The sequence below is a fragment of the Thunnus thynnus genome, chromosome 9 (assembly GCF_963924715.1).
Source record: "Thunnus thynnus chromosome 9, fThuThy2.1, whole genome shotgun sequence".
Lineage (NCBI taxonomy): Eukaryota > Metazoa > Chordata > Actinopteri > Scombriformes > Scombridae > Thunnus > Thunnus thynnus.
The window spans coordinates 13,282,752-13,298,989 of record NC_089525.1 but is presented as its reverse complement, the minus strand read 5'-3'; the positions used below and the strand labels follow the sequence as shown (position 1 = coordinate 13,298,989).

Genomic DNA, 16,238 nt, shown 5'->3' with positions numbered 1-16,238 from the left:
GTTGAATGATACGTAAGTAATGTAAATGTAGCATTCAGTGTTTACAATTTCAATTCTTTCTGTGTGCTGCAGGTGGTTCATCATTGATTTCCAAGGTGACGACCTCTGACTCCCCAGATGAAATGGTGACCTCTGAGCCCACTACCGCTCATACTGCATCAGCCACAGCGGAGCTCGGCAGCAGTGGCCGAACCCAAAGCCTTCCAGAAACTAGCAACAGCACGCCCCTGGACGTACGAAACCCGCTGCCGCTGGACTCTCCTCCTCCTCCAACCCCTCCTCTTCCTCCTCCTCCACCTCTTGCCACAGACAATCCTGATCTCCCACCCTTGTCGCCCCCTCCCCTGCCCCCGCCGCTGCCATCCAAACCTTCTTCTACTTCCAGTCCTCCTCCCCCAACACCACCTCGCATTAAGAGCCCCCAGCGTCCAACCGCCCTCAACCTAAAGACGCTGCCACGGCCCACCGTGAAAGAGAACGGCGGCCCCCCACCTGGTGAAGACGAGGAGGAGGAGGAGAAGAAGATGCTGGAGGAGGATCTCAAGAAATGCATTGAGGACTTCAAAAGGATCCGCATGCCCAAAGCGTTTCCAGATCGCAAAAGGCACTGGCAAAGTGACTTGCTCAAGAAGTACAACGCGTAGAGAGCTTTGCTGCGACACCATGGTGGACAAACTTCAATCTGAGTATTTTATAATAATGAAGGGAACATCATGAGCAGTGGACTCCAGCTTTATTTCAATGATGCTTGGATACAAATTATGTGAAGACTGTTGGCGAGTTTACTTTAACCTCTACATTAGTAGCTTTTGCATGTCAACAGAAATTATTTGACTTGATTGTTTAGTGCTTAGGGCTGAGCTAATCTAGCAATCACACATAAAGATTATAACTCTGAGAATTGTCTTTTCCCATCATAGAAAACAATACCGCTGTAGAGACTGTTAGTGACACTTCTTTGTTCCAAAGTTATTTGGAAATATTAATAAATATTTTGAATCATTTTCTTTTCACTCAGTCGAAGGATAATATTGTAATGTCATTAATTGCCATGTGCACTGATCAAGCAACTGGAAAATGTAAGCTAAGTGTGAAATTTTAGGCGTTTGACCTTGCTGATGCAAAATAAAAGAAAGAAGTGAAATCTCTGTTGCTAATCATCTAAAATATCTCACCTCATCAATATTAACCGTATGACTTCAGAGCTTTTCTTGTCCTCTCTGCCTGTGATTCAAAAACTCTGCAGTTGGTTTCGTTTTGTGATTACATTATCGCTAAGCTAGCAATGGCAAGAATTCAGGCAGAGAATGCGGTGTACCGGGAAGGGAAGTGGGTAATTACAGACAGCCAGAATGTGGAGTAATAATGACAATAATGACTACATGAACCAGTGCACACTGCCATTTGTTCCTCTATCTGCTCTGCATAAAATGATCATCCAGCCTCAGTAATGAATTAACAGGTGTGTGTATGTGTGTGTATGCAACTTGTTCTAGCCCTCATTATGTGATATTGAAATTGAAAATGACTTACCATTTTCCTTTTCAGTTTAATTTTCAATATCATAGTATTACTGAAAGGAATAGTTTGACATTTTGGGAAATTTTCACTCTGTCAGTTTTTTTTTAGGCTTTGTGGAAAGATTGTACTCAGGATAAAAGCTGCAATTTGTATTAAAGAAAAGTATATATTTTTGTTTTACACAACATGCAAATTAACTGTAACTTTCCTAAAATAATAAAACAGTTTTTTTAAATTACATAACTACAGAAATAATTAGATGACTACATACATACATAATTACATAACTAATAATGATTTGAGAAGAAATAAGTGAACATTTTGTGATGATGGTTGTTTCTCACAGTCCCAGTCAGTAGTCCTTGTATGTTAAATGTGTCGGTAGGATGAGGATTAACAGATAAACATGGTAATGGTATCAGTCTTCTCATCTAACCCTTGGCAAGAGAGTATATTTATTTTATATTTATTTATTTATTGTTCAAGAATAAATGCCTAAAAAGTGAAATAAAATGATTTTACTACTGATGCTGTAATATTGAAATAACATTATTCAACATGGCAGAAATCAGTATTTTCCAGTATAGTGTTTTCATGGCTTAGCTACCAGTTGGTCTACAGAGGATATCAAACAGTAACACGCCTTCTTGTGCCCCATCAAAATCCAAAACTTCACCACCTTCACTGTTTCTTTTTGGGTGTTCAGCCCTGAAAAACACTGTACCCCCCTTTTCATCAAACTTATGGTGACTTTTTCCTAATTACTTCCAAAACTTTGTGACAACTCAACATAGACACCAAGTAGTTCTGATTTTTGGAACCCTTTTGATCATTTTCCCTCCAAGTTTCCACCAGTATCTTGCTTCCACAAGAAAAAGGCCTAATAACTGATGCAAGAGACGGTCATATTGCTGTTTTCTTGGGATTAAAAAAAAAAAAATCCATGTGTAATTTCAGCTTCATATTGAGCTTCGAGAGAGCAGCAAATAAAATATTATGCAGAGCCTCCACCACATTCACATTCATAACAGAGTGCAGACTTATTGAATGCAGCCTTGAACATGTTTTGCTGACTCATTTTGTCTGTTTTGGTTATTTTATTTTCTCTTATTTTCTTATATTATTTTCTGTTTACTGTCTCATTTGCTCTTCAACCTGAACAGAGCCAGCGTCCCACCTGCTGCTCTGCCTTTGATCATGCTGAGCCCGATGGCCGTCCGCAGTACCTCTATTTAGAAGTCTTAACAATGTTGTCTTATCCAAAGCTTTCTATCAAGACTGTGCCTCTAGCCTGATGCAGTTCAGCTCTGTGTTGTCCTGGGTTAATATTGAGGTTAAGACATTAATCCTCAAGTGTTGGCTGAGAGGGACGTTTTATCTCATTAAACATCAGACAAATAGAATAGTTTTATCAGGCGCACTGGTAACAGCTAAGGAGCAATACAGATATCCTCTTGCTCTGAGTAGAGGATTAACAACAGATTAGGGTTTGTCACAGTACTCAAGAGTCTCTAAACAGCAGGCTACTCCTCTCGTAAGCTGCACGATGGTGACAATTTATGCCATCCAGTCAGTCTTTGCTAAAACATTTCACACTCGTCAACACTCAAGCAATTTCCAACTTGCTGCTGATTGCTGCGAAATCCATAGTAAAGATTTTATTTTGCAACTCATAAGAGAGTTTTGCTTCATCAGCTTCTTTTCTCGTATTTCTCATCTTTCAGCTTTGGCTTGGACAGCGACAACATGCTGGCCGAGCTCCCGGGCTCAGAGGAGTGTCATCAGAGTGCGCTTGAGTCAGGATGCATAGAGAGGATTGAAACAACAAGTCTTCCCTATTTAAAATTCATGTTTACTGTGGCAGAAGCTGCACAGTCTGTTGTGTTGGAGTCCTGTTAGACAAAACAGACATTCCTATCCAAAACCAGTCCCTGATTTGCATTCAGGCCTCTCTATAGGAATCTGTTCAGTTCTGAATTCTCTTTCACCCTTTGTTTTTTTTTTTTGTTTTTTTCCTTCAGTATAACCCTCTGAAGCTGGCCTTTTGACTTATTATAGATGCACTATGAGGATTTGATCTCTGAAGTTGATAGGCCTAGCTCTTCAGCAAAGGGAATACTTACCCTTTGAAATGAAGAGGTAAAACAGTCTAGCAGGGACAGAAAAACATTCTTTGACAGAATATTTAAGCATGTGAGATCAAACCTAAGAACTGTAGCTGTGGTTATTATAACTGGACAGAGGTAGAGCTAACCATGGGACCTGTTTTTAATGTCACTCCCAAAAGTCTCTACTGGTTTGGCACCCAATACACAGAGGATGAAAACTAAATAAAAGTGCTAGATCCCTTTAACCAAATTCTTTTCTCTGTCCAAATTTTTGCTGAACATTAAAATTGCATCTGGTTAAAGAAAAGCATCTGCTAATCGATGTGGCATAATGAGAATGCCAATTAAGATGGAGATACACATCAGGCTTTCTCAGAAAACAAGGAGGGCTCTTTTGTATAATGTCCAAAAAGCCAGAGTGGAGTGTCAGAGGAAACTTACCACAAACACCCCGGGCACAGTCGTCCATCTTCTTTCCTCAAATGTATCCGTTTTTGCCTTTTTGCTGACACATGGGGCGCCTTGCATTTGCATGAAAGAGCACCTTGCAGATTTATTTCGAATGGCCAGCAATACATTAGCATCTCATTTCTTCAGGGCATGAGTTATCTTCAGTAGAGTCGACCCTCCTGACAATTAAAGCTTAGCTGAAAGTGATCTTTATAAAATACAGTACTGCAGTAAGGTCTTATGATATTTTAGTATTTCAGCTGTCAGGAGGAGTTTCATACTTGAATATAAATGTTGTGTGCTAGTAGTACGTTTATCCTAATGAATTGTGGCTTTAGGGAAGATAGGAGAACTGAGGCCTAATTATTACTCCTGAAATGGGTTTGTAGAGTTGGCAGTGAAGCTGTCTAACACACTTACAAGGTTGACACTGGTGTGCAAATTTTGCCTCCAGTTTTTCATTATCAGTGGTTTGATTTTACAATTGTTATTAGTGTTGATTAACTACAACCTTTTCATAAGTAGCACTTGTTGGGAATAAAGATTCCAAATTATCAAATTGTACATTTACATAAACTCCAACCATTTTATTTTAACCAGATTAATGCAATATGCCACTAATTGCAACAACACTTTATTTGGGTCATTCTTAAAAGTGCAAAACTCTTTTAGCTCTGTTTTTGGTCTCTACCAACTCTTGAGGGAAATATCTGTCTCTTTAGCTGCTAATGTGACAGATGGAATAATGTGCATTACCAGCATTTTCATGATGTATTATGATGTCTTATGTTTGTTGTCAGCTGCAGCAGTTTGACAACAGTAATCTTTGTGTTTCCTTATGTTTTATCTTGATAATGTCACCCAAACACCAGCAGTCCTAAGAGTAGTTGTAGTTACCAGAGGGCTCCAGCAGGGGGAGTGTAGAGCTGTTGAGCTACGTTAAGGGACACCTAGCTTCCTCCCCTCAGTCATTACAGACCAGAGTGTGTCCGTGCATCTTTCATACAAATACTCCCTTTTCAGGTATGAGTCCCCTCATATAAACAGTTCATGTTCACAGGTGTGTTGTGTGAATATGTATATGTGCACAGGAAAGTAACGGTTTTAGGGTATGTCCATGTGTTGTGGAGTAAGAAAGTTAATGACATATGACAACGAAAAAGCTAACCATGCTAACCACGTGTAATGCTAACCGACGACGAATAAGCTGACCACGCTTGCTAACCTCATGTAAGGCTAACCGCTCTGTCATCTATGGAGTAGTGTGGTGGGAAAAACCATATCCTGTATGTATGTTTGCCGAAATGTCTCTTATTAATTCAGTCTACTGTTAGTGTTGTAGGTTATAAATTATGAGTTAGTGTTATCAGTACAATATAAATGAGCCGAGTTCTGCCGCAGTATGTTTTGATTGTATGTTGGTGTGTTGAGAGTACATGACCTGAGGATGCATACTCAAATGATAGTTCTCTGTAGGTTCATCAGTAAGGAGCAACACCATTCACATTAGACATTGTCCTGTGATACATTGTCATAAAAATACTGATTATAGTTGCCTTAAGGTATAAATCAGAGTAAGAAAAACAAACTTGAGTCACAGACCAGAATTACATATTTATTTCAGTTAATGTGGTGTAAACACAGTCTGATTTGATTTTGTGCATGCCCCCCAAAGGTCATGCAGTGATACTCAACCTTGTTTTTTTTATTTTAAAAATAGCTCAGCCAGCAGTGGAGGTAAAAGTGTTTTGGTGGCAGCAAATCAGCCTTCAATTTACAGCTAGAAAGCAACTTAAATCATATTAAGGAACCTGCAAATTCACAAAAATGAAAACAAAACATCAACAAAGACCCTCTATGTTGTTGCATCAATAAAATGTTTCCAGTAAGCGGCTACACATCCTTCCAAATGAAATGTAACTTGCTTATGTCCACATATTATTCGTTAACAAGGGCAGCTGTGATGCCTCAGGAAACATGTGACTGCACATAAATGTTCTTAAACAAATGCATGTTATTTAATAGAGAGCGGGGCTGGCTCTCCCCGGAGGCCGTCCACGCAATCAGCAGCAGACACATGCTCTGTAGAGAGGCAGGAGAGGAGGACCAGAGAGAATGTGTCAGACTCTGCTCACAGTTTTTCCATTTCCATCATTAAAACCTGGAGCCTAATCCTGCAGCTACTTTAATCTCCTAATTCTGCACCATTCTCTCTCTGAATACACTATACTCCTGTTTCATTCTCTCTCTCTCTCTCTCTCTCTTTCTCCCTCACTGATTTAAAATCATGTATTTCAATAGATTCCGTGCAAAAGCTTTCAGAGCTCCTCCACTGCACGCACACACACACAGACACACATACACACACACACATAATTCCAGTGTTCCAGTAGGGTCACTTTACTTGCTTTTAAATCCTTTACATGAACATGCTTCTGTGTTTTTAAGTGTGAATGGAGAGGTTTCAATGCTCATTTCTGCCATCTCCACAATCATTGTCAACCCCCTGAATGTGATTAATGGTATGTAAGAGGATATACAGCAGCATCATGGGTAGTGCTGTATAATAGCAGGGAAGCAGGCATGTGGAGATGAGCAGTAGCATGAAGCAAATGGCAACATTAGATGACTTGATTACTGAGCACCACATAAAAGAGTGAATTCGTGGCATGGCGCGGCAGATGGCCTGATAGTCCGATCTGTGAGCCAAGTGCCTGCTACTTTTCTCTGTGGAAAATATGACATGGCCTGTCTGAATATGAGGCACATTGCCTTGTTGTTGTTTTGCTGTGTGATTGGAATAGCATCCCTTGTTCTGCATGGGAATTATAATGCACCAAATATAGCAACAAATATCAAACAGACTTCTGTAGGAGAATAATATATTTATAAGTACATGTAATAATGCTATAGCCTCAAAGTAGTCATGTAATAGTCCTCACAGCACATCATTCAAATCAATTAATGTCATTTCGACAGTCGTCCCGAGATGCTTTGTTCCTCATTAATGCTTTCCTTGGTGTAAATCACTGCAACGTGTCCCACAAAATTCCCTGCATTTTACAGATTGTTGCATTTTTATGAATAGCAATGAGTGCCCTGCTGACATGTAACCCTGCAGGCCGTCTGCTGTCAACGTAGAGAGGAGCGGCGCAGAGAATGCAGCTTGACATGAGTTTAATCTAAAGCATCAGAGCTGTCTGGGGTGCACTGTCTTCTGACTGGTCCTGTTTCTCTGTTTTATGAACTACAGGATGGTAATTCAGTGGACTCATGGTGGAAAATGTGAACTCTAGCGATGTGAGTGCACTGCATGCGCACGAATGAGGCAAGGCATTCTACTGAAGATAATGATGCAGATGATGTGGAAATGCATTTGCAGAAAATGCCAGTAAAAACAAGATGCACAATATCCCAGCACTCAACACAGTATATTTAGTCATGAACACAATGTTAACCCACTTATAGGCTAATGTCTAAGAGTATCACACTTGGGCTTGACCACTTTAAAGTTGCTAATTGTGCTTAAATCACTATAGTACACAGTACTAGCAAGGGGAAAAAGCTCTTGACATCCGGAGAGAAAGCTGCCTTTTAAACACCAATTAGCCCTTAATCCTATTTGACATGACTTCACCTTTAATGACATTTTTAAGACCGTTAAACCTCACCTACAAGTCCCTCGTTAGCTGTGGTCTTATCTGTCATTCAGCAACAACACAAACAATCCTGTTTCACGAGTGCATACAGACGAGATTTGCTTTCAGGCTGTTTCCTTGCCTGCTTGTAAGTTATTCCACATTTTTAAAACTCCTCATGTAAAATACATAACACTAACTTGAGGATAAAGACTTGAAAAAGAAGTTTTTTTGGACACAAAATCCTCATTTGCAGCATCAAACCAACCTCAGACGACAAGTGTTTCCTTCTGATCTTCACCAATAAGATCCATCTGTGCCAAACATCAAACACCATGCTGTCACCTGTAACCATAATTTAGCTAACAACATCCCATCGCTGAATTCATAATCCTTCTTTTCCTCATCAGCAAACTCATTTTCATGCTATGAATGGTTTTGTGATCATAAAGAATAAAGGAAGGAAACTTTAAATACTGTGCAGCTCTATTGTTATTTGAAAGAGAAAATCTACCCAAAAGCAGAATTCATGCAATTTTTATATGGCTTTGGACAGTTTGGCCCAAATATTTTAGAGACAAACAACTGTAAAAGAGAGAGATAGAAACTATTGCCTATAGCTGCAGCAGTTGTGGATACTCTTCATACAGTCTAAAGAAATTCCCAAGTGTACAACACTGATGTTATTAAAACTATATTAAAAGAATTCCCATCAAAATGTCAGGCTTTGAAGCTCTGTGCACCACAGGGACTGTTGCTGTTGTCGTGTCTTTTTTTTTTACACCCCCACCTAAGGTGATAGCTCCAAATTTTGAGTCTCTTTTGTTATTATTATTATTTGAATCATTATTTTACCAAGAATGTCTGCAGGACTCAATGTGCTTTTTGACTTATTTAACACAATGTGGAAAGGGAAAAAAAACAAAAAAAAAATCGAAGAGATTTTCTTTCTTCATTCTTTTGGGAATGAGGAGAGATAAAATAAAACCTCGGAATTGCAAATGTTCGACATTCAGGGACGCGGGAAGCAAGATGAAACAACAAACAACATTATCATTAACAATGGGGCCACGGATCCTTTGGAAACTGGGCTGCAAAAGCTGCAAAAGCTGCACTGTCTATGGCAGTGGAGGAGCTGTGGTGCGCTGGGAGCAGATAGTAGTTGCCTTGGCCTTACACTCCCACTATGTCAGCCTGAATGACTGAGCTCTCTTGGCATCGTGTACTGCTGAGGAGGCTCCTCAACGCACCAAGGCTGTACATCATCATCAGTCCCTGTATACTCTGTGTGCGTATGTGTGTATGTGTGTGTGTGTCTTGTCTGCCGGCGTCCCACGAGGCCCCGCAGACTCCTGAGCAACAAACAAACACACTGCGGCAACAACAGAGGCTGCTCGAGTTCTCCACTGTTCCCAAATAAACCAGGAATGCGTTGGCTTTCTTTCTGTTTGCATCCAAATGCGAAGTGCATTAGTGAAGCCCTTCTCTCGCTGACAAACCGCCAGTCACACACAAGTTCAGTCCTCAAGACGTGTCCTGGAAAAACTAACTCACAAAGACTTTTCTGAGCGGTTTGTTGAAATTTTAAGATATTGCGTTCCTTTCTCCAGAGAGGCCTGCCAAATATTTTTTTGTGGGTGGACACATTTTTCATGCGGAGAGAGGAGATTGACAGTGTTGCAGAGGATATGAGAGTAACTGGCATGTGATCAGCATTTTGCTTGTGATTGCATTTTGTAATTCCACCAGTAGAAGCAGTCTCTCAAAGGTGGCTTCTCATCTTATTAAGGTGCCTACGGAATAATTACCTCTAAATTAATTGGGAGGGAAGAACAATGCACTTCAGAGCGGACTGCTCTTGTGTCATCCATTATGTATAGACCCTCTGACGGCTTTGAAGTGATCATCACACTGCTGTATTCTTCTCCCAGAGTCTTGTGAAGTCTCTATTATGGCCCGTGGCTGTGTCTCTGTCTCCAACACATCAAGGTGAGCGGGGGGGGAGCGCTCTCGCCTGCAGCATCGGCTATTACAATGTACAGACAGAATTCAATTAAAAAACACCACTAACAGAACATGTTGGATTTATTGAGATTTAATCAGAGCCTGTCGCACTGAAAACACTCCAGCTGAATGCAACCAATTAATGGAAGGCTGAATTAATGGATTAATGGAGGGCTGAAAGAGCAAAATGCTAATTCCTGCCTGTTACCCCCCACATATTCTTAGAACTGCATTAAGAGCCAGTGTGTCGTTGTAAACCTCTAAATGGAAGTGCATTTGAGATTAAGCTTTTTAGCTTTTTTTTTTTTTTTAACGGGCGTTCAAGCAAACACTTTCACACACGAACCCTGACTTCACATGAGATAATCCAGGTTTAAGGGTTCATAGCAGATCAGGGTTACAGATAAGATGCCTAAATTCATTGTTTTTTATAAAAAAATAAAAAATAAAAAAAAGGATTTGAAATGGTGTCTATACACATCTCTGCTAAACCACAAACTAACCTTTATGTCCCAAACAAGGTTTTTGCATTTTAGTGTCATTAGAAGCAATGCTGGGTAAAATGGTTAAAGTGAGCAATGGGTCCCTGAAACTCCAGGTTCACTGTGCACCATTTGTTTTATGGTCGTTATGATAAATTTGAAATGTGTAAGGGAATTTGCACCACTAAAAACAATATCAACTACAATGGGTCTTGCAAAATTACCTCATGTTGTGGTGCTGTCTAATAGAGGAGCTCAGTGTCCAAATTCAATTTCAAGACCTTAATTAATTAGTTTATATTGCACTCCAGTGGATCACATTCTGAAATAAAGTTATGTTTAATCACATTACCCCAACTGATACTTAAATCTGAGGTCAGGTATTTCGGCTGTCTTGCTGCTGGGTTTCTGCTTCTCTGTGCAATCTACTGTGTGACCTATACTTGATGGAAAAAGGTCCACGAGTCACAGGAGGAAAAGGTGGGATGTGAAGGTGTCACAGGAGCCAAACCGCAAATATTTGTTCTGTGACACCAGAAGGTTATGATTATGAGTCATTTCTGCTGTATGTTGTTTCACACTATGGATTCAATATGACCACACAGACAGCTTTCTTACTGTTTCAAATTGTTTTTTTGTTTTTTAATTCATGGAAAAGGTCTTTAAGAACGTTTTTTCATTTTTGAGGTGCTGGATAGGAAAAACACTACCATATTTCTTATGCAAGTGCAAGAGAAAATATATTCCACTAGTGTCGGAGCTGTCACACCTCTGTTTAATATTTTACACTTTTTCCAGCTCTCAGCAGTGTCACTAAACAATATCAGTTTTTCCTCATGTTGCAGGAAAAAATAGTGTTCATCAATACTACATTCAAAAACAGCAATTTTATACTGCACGCTTGCATTTTTGATCATTTTTCATTTTGTCCTACAAACATGCTACAAACTAAACATTTTTTAGAATTAAATTCTGGTTTGGTACACGCAACAGTGCTGCAACACTGAGCATCTCCGTGCAGCGCCTGTGCAGAGGTGTGTTTCAGGCTTCACATATTCCCCAGGACAAAGTCTTCAACAGAGGACACTGCATGCAGGGCTCACTGAGCCTGTTTATTATCTCAGCGATTGTAACCTTGATCTATCGATCCTTATCTCGACTCATTCAAAATTTTAAAAGGCCCGCTGAATGATGTCAGTCATTTCAATATCATGGTTCTCCTGTGGTTTTAGTTAGTTTTGGGGCGAGCCCGGATAATTGGATTTCCTAACCTCAGACTGTCAGCACTGCCAGAGAGATTTGGGGAAATTAAAATCTTCCCTGTGCAGTGAATCAATATAAAAACAATCCCCCTCACTCTTAAAATGTGCTAGACATGCACAGAAAAGCAATTAACCCACTGCAGGAATTGATTTGGTCCACTTCAGCTTATCTCTTTTGGCATGGCCGGGCTTTTACATACCCGCTGGCAAGATCAAAAGTTTTTCTTGTTTCAAAACCTGACAACATCCCAGGATTAGCACTGATTTTATCTTCACCAAGCAATTACCTGCTATGGTAATCAATGCAGGGCTGCTGTCTTTAATAGTCTGTGGTATCGCCTCCTCTGCAGGCTGCGCAAATTACAGTGATTCATCACAGCAGCACACTGCACTGCCAGCAATGCTGAATCAATTCACACATACTGTACACACACACACACACACATACGCATACACACGCCTTCACATTGTTGCTACTACAGCTGCTGCTAACCAGCTCTCTTTTTTCTGTTGGAGAGGTTGCTGAGAGACCTTGATGCTTAGTCTTGTAAGAGGAAGAATTTCATCAAGAGGATTTTTGTCAGGAATAAATAAATTAGCAGCGAGAATGGAGGCATTCACGAGTTTTCTATCTCACACCGGCAGATAAAAACACACACACAAGCTGCCAACAGTAGTAGAACATCTTGGTGAAGCGGCTGTTCAAGTTTCTGAGAATCAAATGTATAAACTTACAGAGTGTGTTAATGTGTTACGCGTTAACATATTTTGGCAGGCTATATTCAGTGACTCAAAACAAAAAATCACATCTCCAAAGCTGTGTACAAAAAGCTGAGAAAACAACAGTGGAAATAAAGGATATGCAGGTGATTGCAGAGCAAAACTGGTCTGAAATCCAAGGAGACAATGATGAATAAAAGATTGCCTCTTCCTGGTTGGACAGGGTTGGAGGTCAGAGCAGCATCCTCAGAGAAACTGATGAACTCCATGATGAGAGCTTCTGCACCATTGAGCTGCAATGAACACATCTGGTCATTCTCCCTTTTCACTTTTCCCCCTAAATCTTTGATGCACATGTGCCAGCTCATGGAGAAAATCAATAGCAATCCCACCTGTTTCCAACTCAAGGCGACACTTGCCAAACTCCTGCAAATGTTACATCTCACATCCAGACAGTTAGACAAACACAACGCAGCGGAGCAGCGCTCAACAGGAAAGAGTGGAGACAGGAAAAGTCAAAACAGGAAAAGAGCTGTAGGCTTCCACATCTGACAGGCTGGATACACACTGGGGGGAAATAAGAAGGGGGGGGATGCAGGAATGGGAACATTTCCTCTTCTGGTGTCATAACATTATCTGTGCTGCTGGGTTGTTCATGAACCAGTGATAGCACTTTACCTCTTTACCAGTCAGGAGTCTCTGACTGAAACAAACATAAAGCTATTATATATTCAAATTACAATCATATATTACATATATATCTATGAAAAATACCATAAAGCTTTGTAACTATATTATATATATAGACTGTCTATGTAAATACTACAGCAGTAAATCTTCACTGCTCAGCGCGGGTCAACGTGGACAGTCAGCACACATTCACTCAGAGAGTGTGGAGGGTTCGGATTGAAATTTCGTGCCTCCCGAATGAGCCACAAACCAGCAAGAGCAATTCACTGCTGTGTCAGAGATTTGACATGAAGTCTGGTTTTGTATGTGATCAGTAAAACTGAATGGTGGCATAAAAATCAGACTTTTTTCATGGCTTAAAACTAAGTTTTTATGAAAATCCAAAAACTACCAGAAAGTGTACATTGCAGAAAAATTTTGTGGTTAAGCCGAAAGAATAATACTGTTTTTTGTCACTCGGGGTTTCAGGCTGATATCAATAAGCAGCTGCTTCTTCCTTAGTACCAAGACACAATATGAAAATTTACTCTAAAAAGTTTTGAGACTTTTCAGACATGTTTTTAGTTTAACTAAAACTAGATTATGAAAAAACAGTAAATTAGTATAAAAAAAAAGTTTAAACATTTACACATCAAATGAATTTAGAAAACTGTTAAAATTCAACTGCCAGGTGGCACAGATCACACCTCATACCACTTCTCCCTCTTTAACACATTTCTTTTTTCACATTGTCCTCAGACAGTGATGACTCCTCGATGAAGCTGTCTCCTTACCGCTTCATGTGTTTATGGATTACATCTGGATCCCTGTCTTCCTCTGTATGAGCTAAGCATACAGACAGATATATCTTATTCTGTTCTACACGTCAGGGAACCGTATCAGAAAAAATATCCTCTGTGCTGTTCAGTAATCCAAACAGATTGGTGGATAAACACTACCCAGACTAAATCCATGGCATACGATTGCAACATTTCCTTTGGTTCAAGCCCCAAGGGTGAGGGATCAGCTGTGTGTGCATCAGCAGCCCAATCTGATCCTTTATGAGGCAGATGCTGCTGATGAGAGGCACTTAAGATGCCCACTGGTTGTGGGTTTCAGGATATCGGTCCAAGAACGAGCAGAAGAGCTGGTTTGTCATAATTGATGGACTTTTAGTGTCAAAACACCTTTAACTCTTATGTTTGGACATAAAACGAGTCTCTTGGCTGCTGTTAAAATGAAAATGATGTTGTTAAGATTAAGAGCATCTACAGAATGTACTTTCAGTTCTTGGAAAAAAGATTCAATATCAGTTTAATCAGATTAATGGTGCAGTCACATAAACCCACAGGATTTAATGACAGTATCTGAGGTTTTCTCAGCAAAATATACCTAAGAGTCAGAAGTAAAAGTACTTGTACAGAATATAAAGAAAACAAGCTCACCACAAGGTCCATTTAGTAGCTGTTCTGGAGCTTTCAATCTCATGATCTTCATCAGCAGATAATGTTTACCTTGTCAAAGTCAAGAATGAACTCTGTACCTCATTATGCAAAATGTTTTATTTTTATGTATTATTTAATTTATTTTAATTTCTTTTTTCTGTTTTTTTTGTTGTATTATATCTTAAAAGAGAATGGAACATTGGTCAATAGTGTGTCTTTGTTTGATCCGCTGCAGTACAGTCATACCAATGATGCATCCTCCCTCACCTTTACTTTATATTATTGCATTGTTATTCCTAATGCATTCAAGACCCTGAAAACATATTTCCTCAATCAGCTTCTTACTGTGAGTAATGGATTCCCACATGAACATGATATTTTGCCAAAGTTAGAACTGTTTAGGTTAATTCCCATGAGAGATTTTCCGTATATTCTGTATTATTTTTTTTGGGCTCCTCTCACTGGTTTGAAGTGGGCGGGACTCAGTCGGAAGAAGGTGATGTCATATACGTCTGTCCAATCAGGATTCAGCAACATTTGAATCAAAATCTGATGATGACATGTTAGTCATCTGTCACCCAACTCTGATCAAAACACACCCACACTGTCCTGACTGAAACTGCAGTTTTTGATTGTTAAAATCTTAATTAATAACACCTAATGATGAAGCGATACATGCATAATGCTTCAATTTCATATTAATTTTTTCAAAATTTCAAAACTAATTTAAAAAATATATATTTTTACTGTGATTCCAACTGTAGAAAAATACAGTTAAAGTGATATATTGTTTTTTTCTGGGGCTATGATATAAAACCTTACAAAATGTCAAGACAGAACATCATCTGCAGACTACTGCACCTTGTAGCCATAGCTGTCAAATAAATGCAGTGGAGTAAAAAGTACAGTATTTTCTTTTTAGTATTTAAGTATAAAGTAGCATAAAAGAGTGTGTATTTACAATCTGAAGACTTAAGAGGAATCTAATATGTATGCACAGACATGCACATTATTATATGGGGATACACCAAAGAGTGTCCAGAGGTAAATCCCTCAGAACTCATGTTTGACTTGTGTTAAAGAACCAGTGTGTAAGATTTAGTGGCATCTAGTGGTGAAGTTGCAGATTGCAACCAACTAATAGCCTCTCCCTCCTCTTCCAAGTGTGTAGGAGAACCTACGGTGGCCGCGAAACTCGTGAAAAATGCGAAAGCCCTCTCTAGAGCCAGTGTTTGGTTTGTCTGTTCTGGGCTACTGTAGAAACATGGCAGGCTCTGTGGAAGAGGACCCGCTCCCTATGTAGATATAAAAGGATCATTCTAAGGTAATGAAAACACAACAATTCTTGTTTTCAGGTTATTATACACTAATTAAAACATACTTATGAATATTATATTCCATTTCTGCCAAGTCTGTTCTGCTAGATGCCACTAAATCTTACATACTGCATATTTAACTTCATATCATGGATTAAGGATTAGAGGGTGTCATGAAGTCAGTGTCACTCTGCGGTCAGATCATGCTGTAAGAAGTGGCCTAATTCTTGTTTTACTTAAAGGCTGGTTGACTCTGGAGTTCTTAGTATAGTGCCTGTCGAGCAGGAGACAAACAGAAGGTGAAAGCAGCTCCCAAATCTAACCAGAGGGTGAAGCGTCTATCCATTGTTTACAGAGACTCAGAGGGCCTTTTCACTGTTTAACTGTGGCTTTCCGCTTGGAAGCCCCACTCCATACGTACATGCATGCCAGCCCATTTTCTCTAATGATAACATTTACTTTGCTGCAGGTGGGGTGTTAGCAAAAAAGACGTGCGATGTGAACACACTGTAATAAATTTCCCACACAGATGGACGGAAACAAATTTTCCTTGCACAGCTTTACCTTGAGTAGAGAAATCTCACAGCTTCTACCCCGGAGGAAATGAGAGGTAATGGAACAAT

General features: G+C 39.7%; 1 protein-coding gene across 1 annotated transcript; it reads left to right on the top strand.

The window, feature by feature from the left end:
• Nucleotides 1-1,144, top strand: LOC137189220 (uncharacterized). The gene has a single exon (XM_067598965.1). The coding sequence runs from the start codon at nucleotides 123-125 to the stop codon at nucleotides 642-644; it is 522 nt and encodes a 173-aa protein (XP_067455066.1). The 5' UTR covers nucleotides 1-122; the 3' UTR covers nucleotides 645-1,144.
• The last annotated feature ends 15,094 nt before the right edge of the window (nucleotides 1,145-16,238 follow it).

Bases quoted from the DNA above. Each gene is read 5' to 3' on its own strand.
- LOC137189220 (XM_067598965.1), top strand. From the start codon at position 123: ATGGTGACCTCTGAGCCCACTACCGCTCATACTGCATCAGCCACAGCG.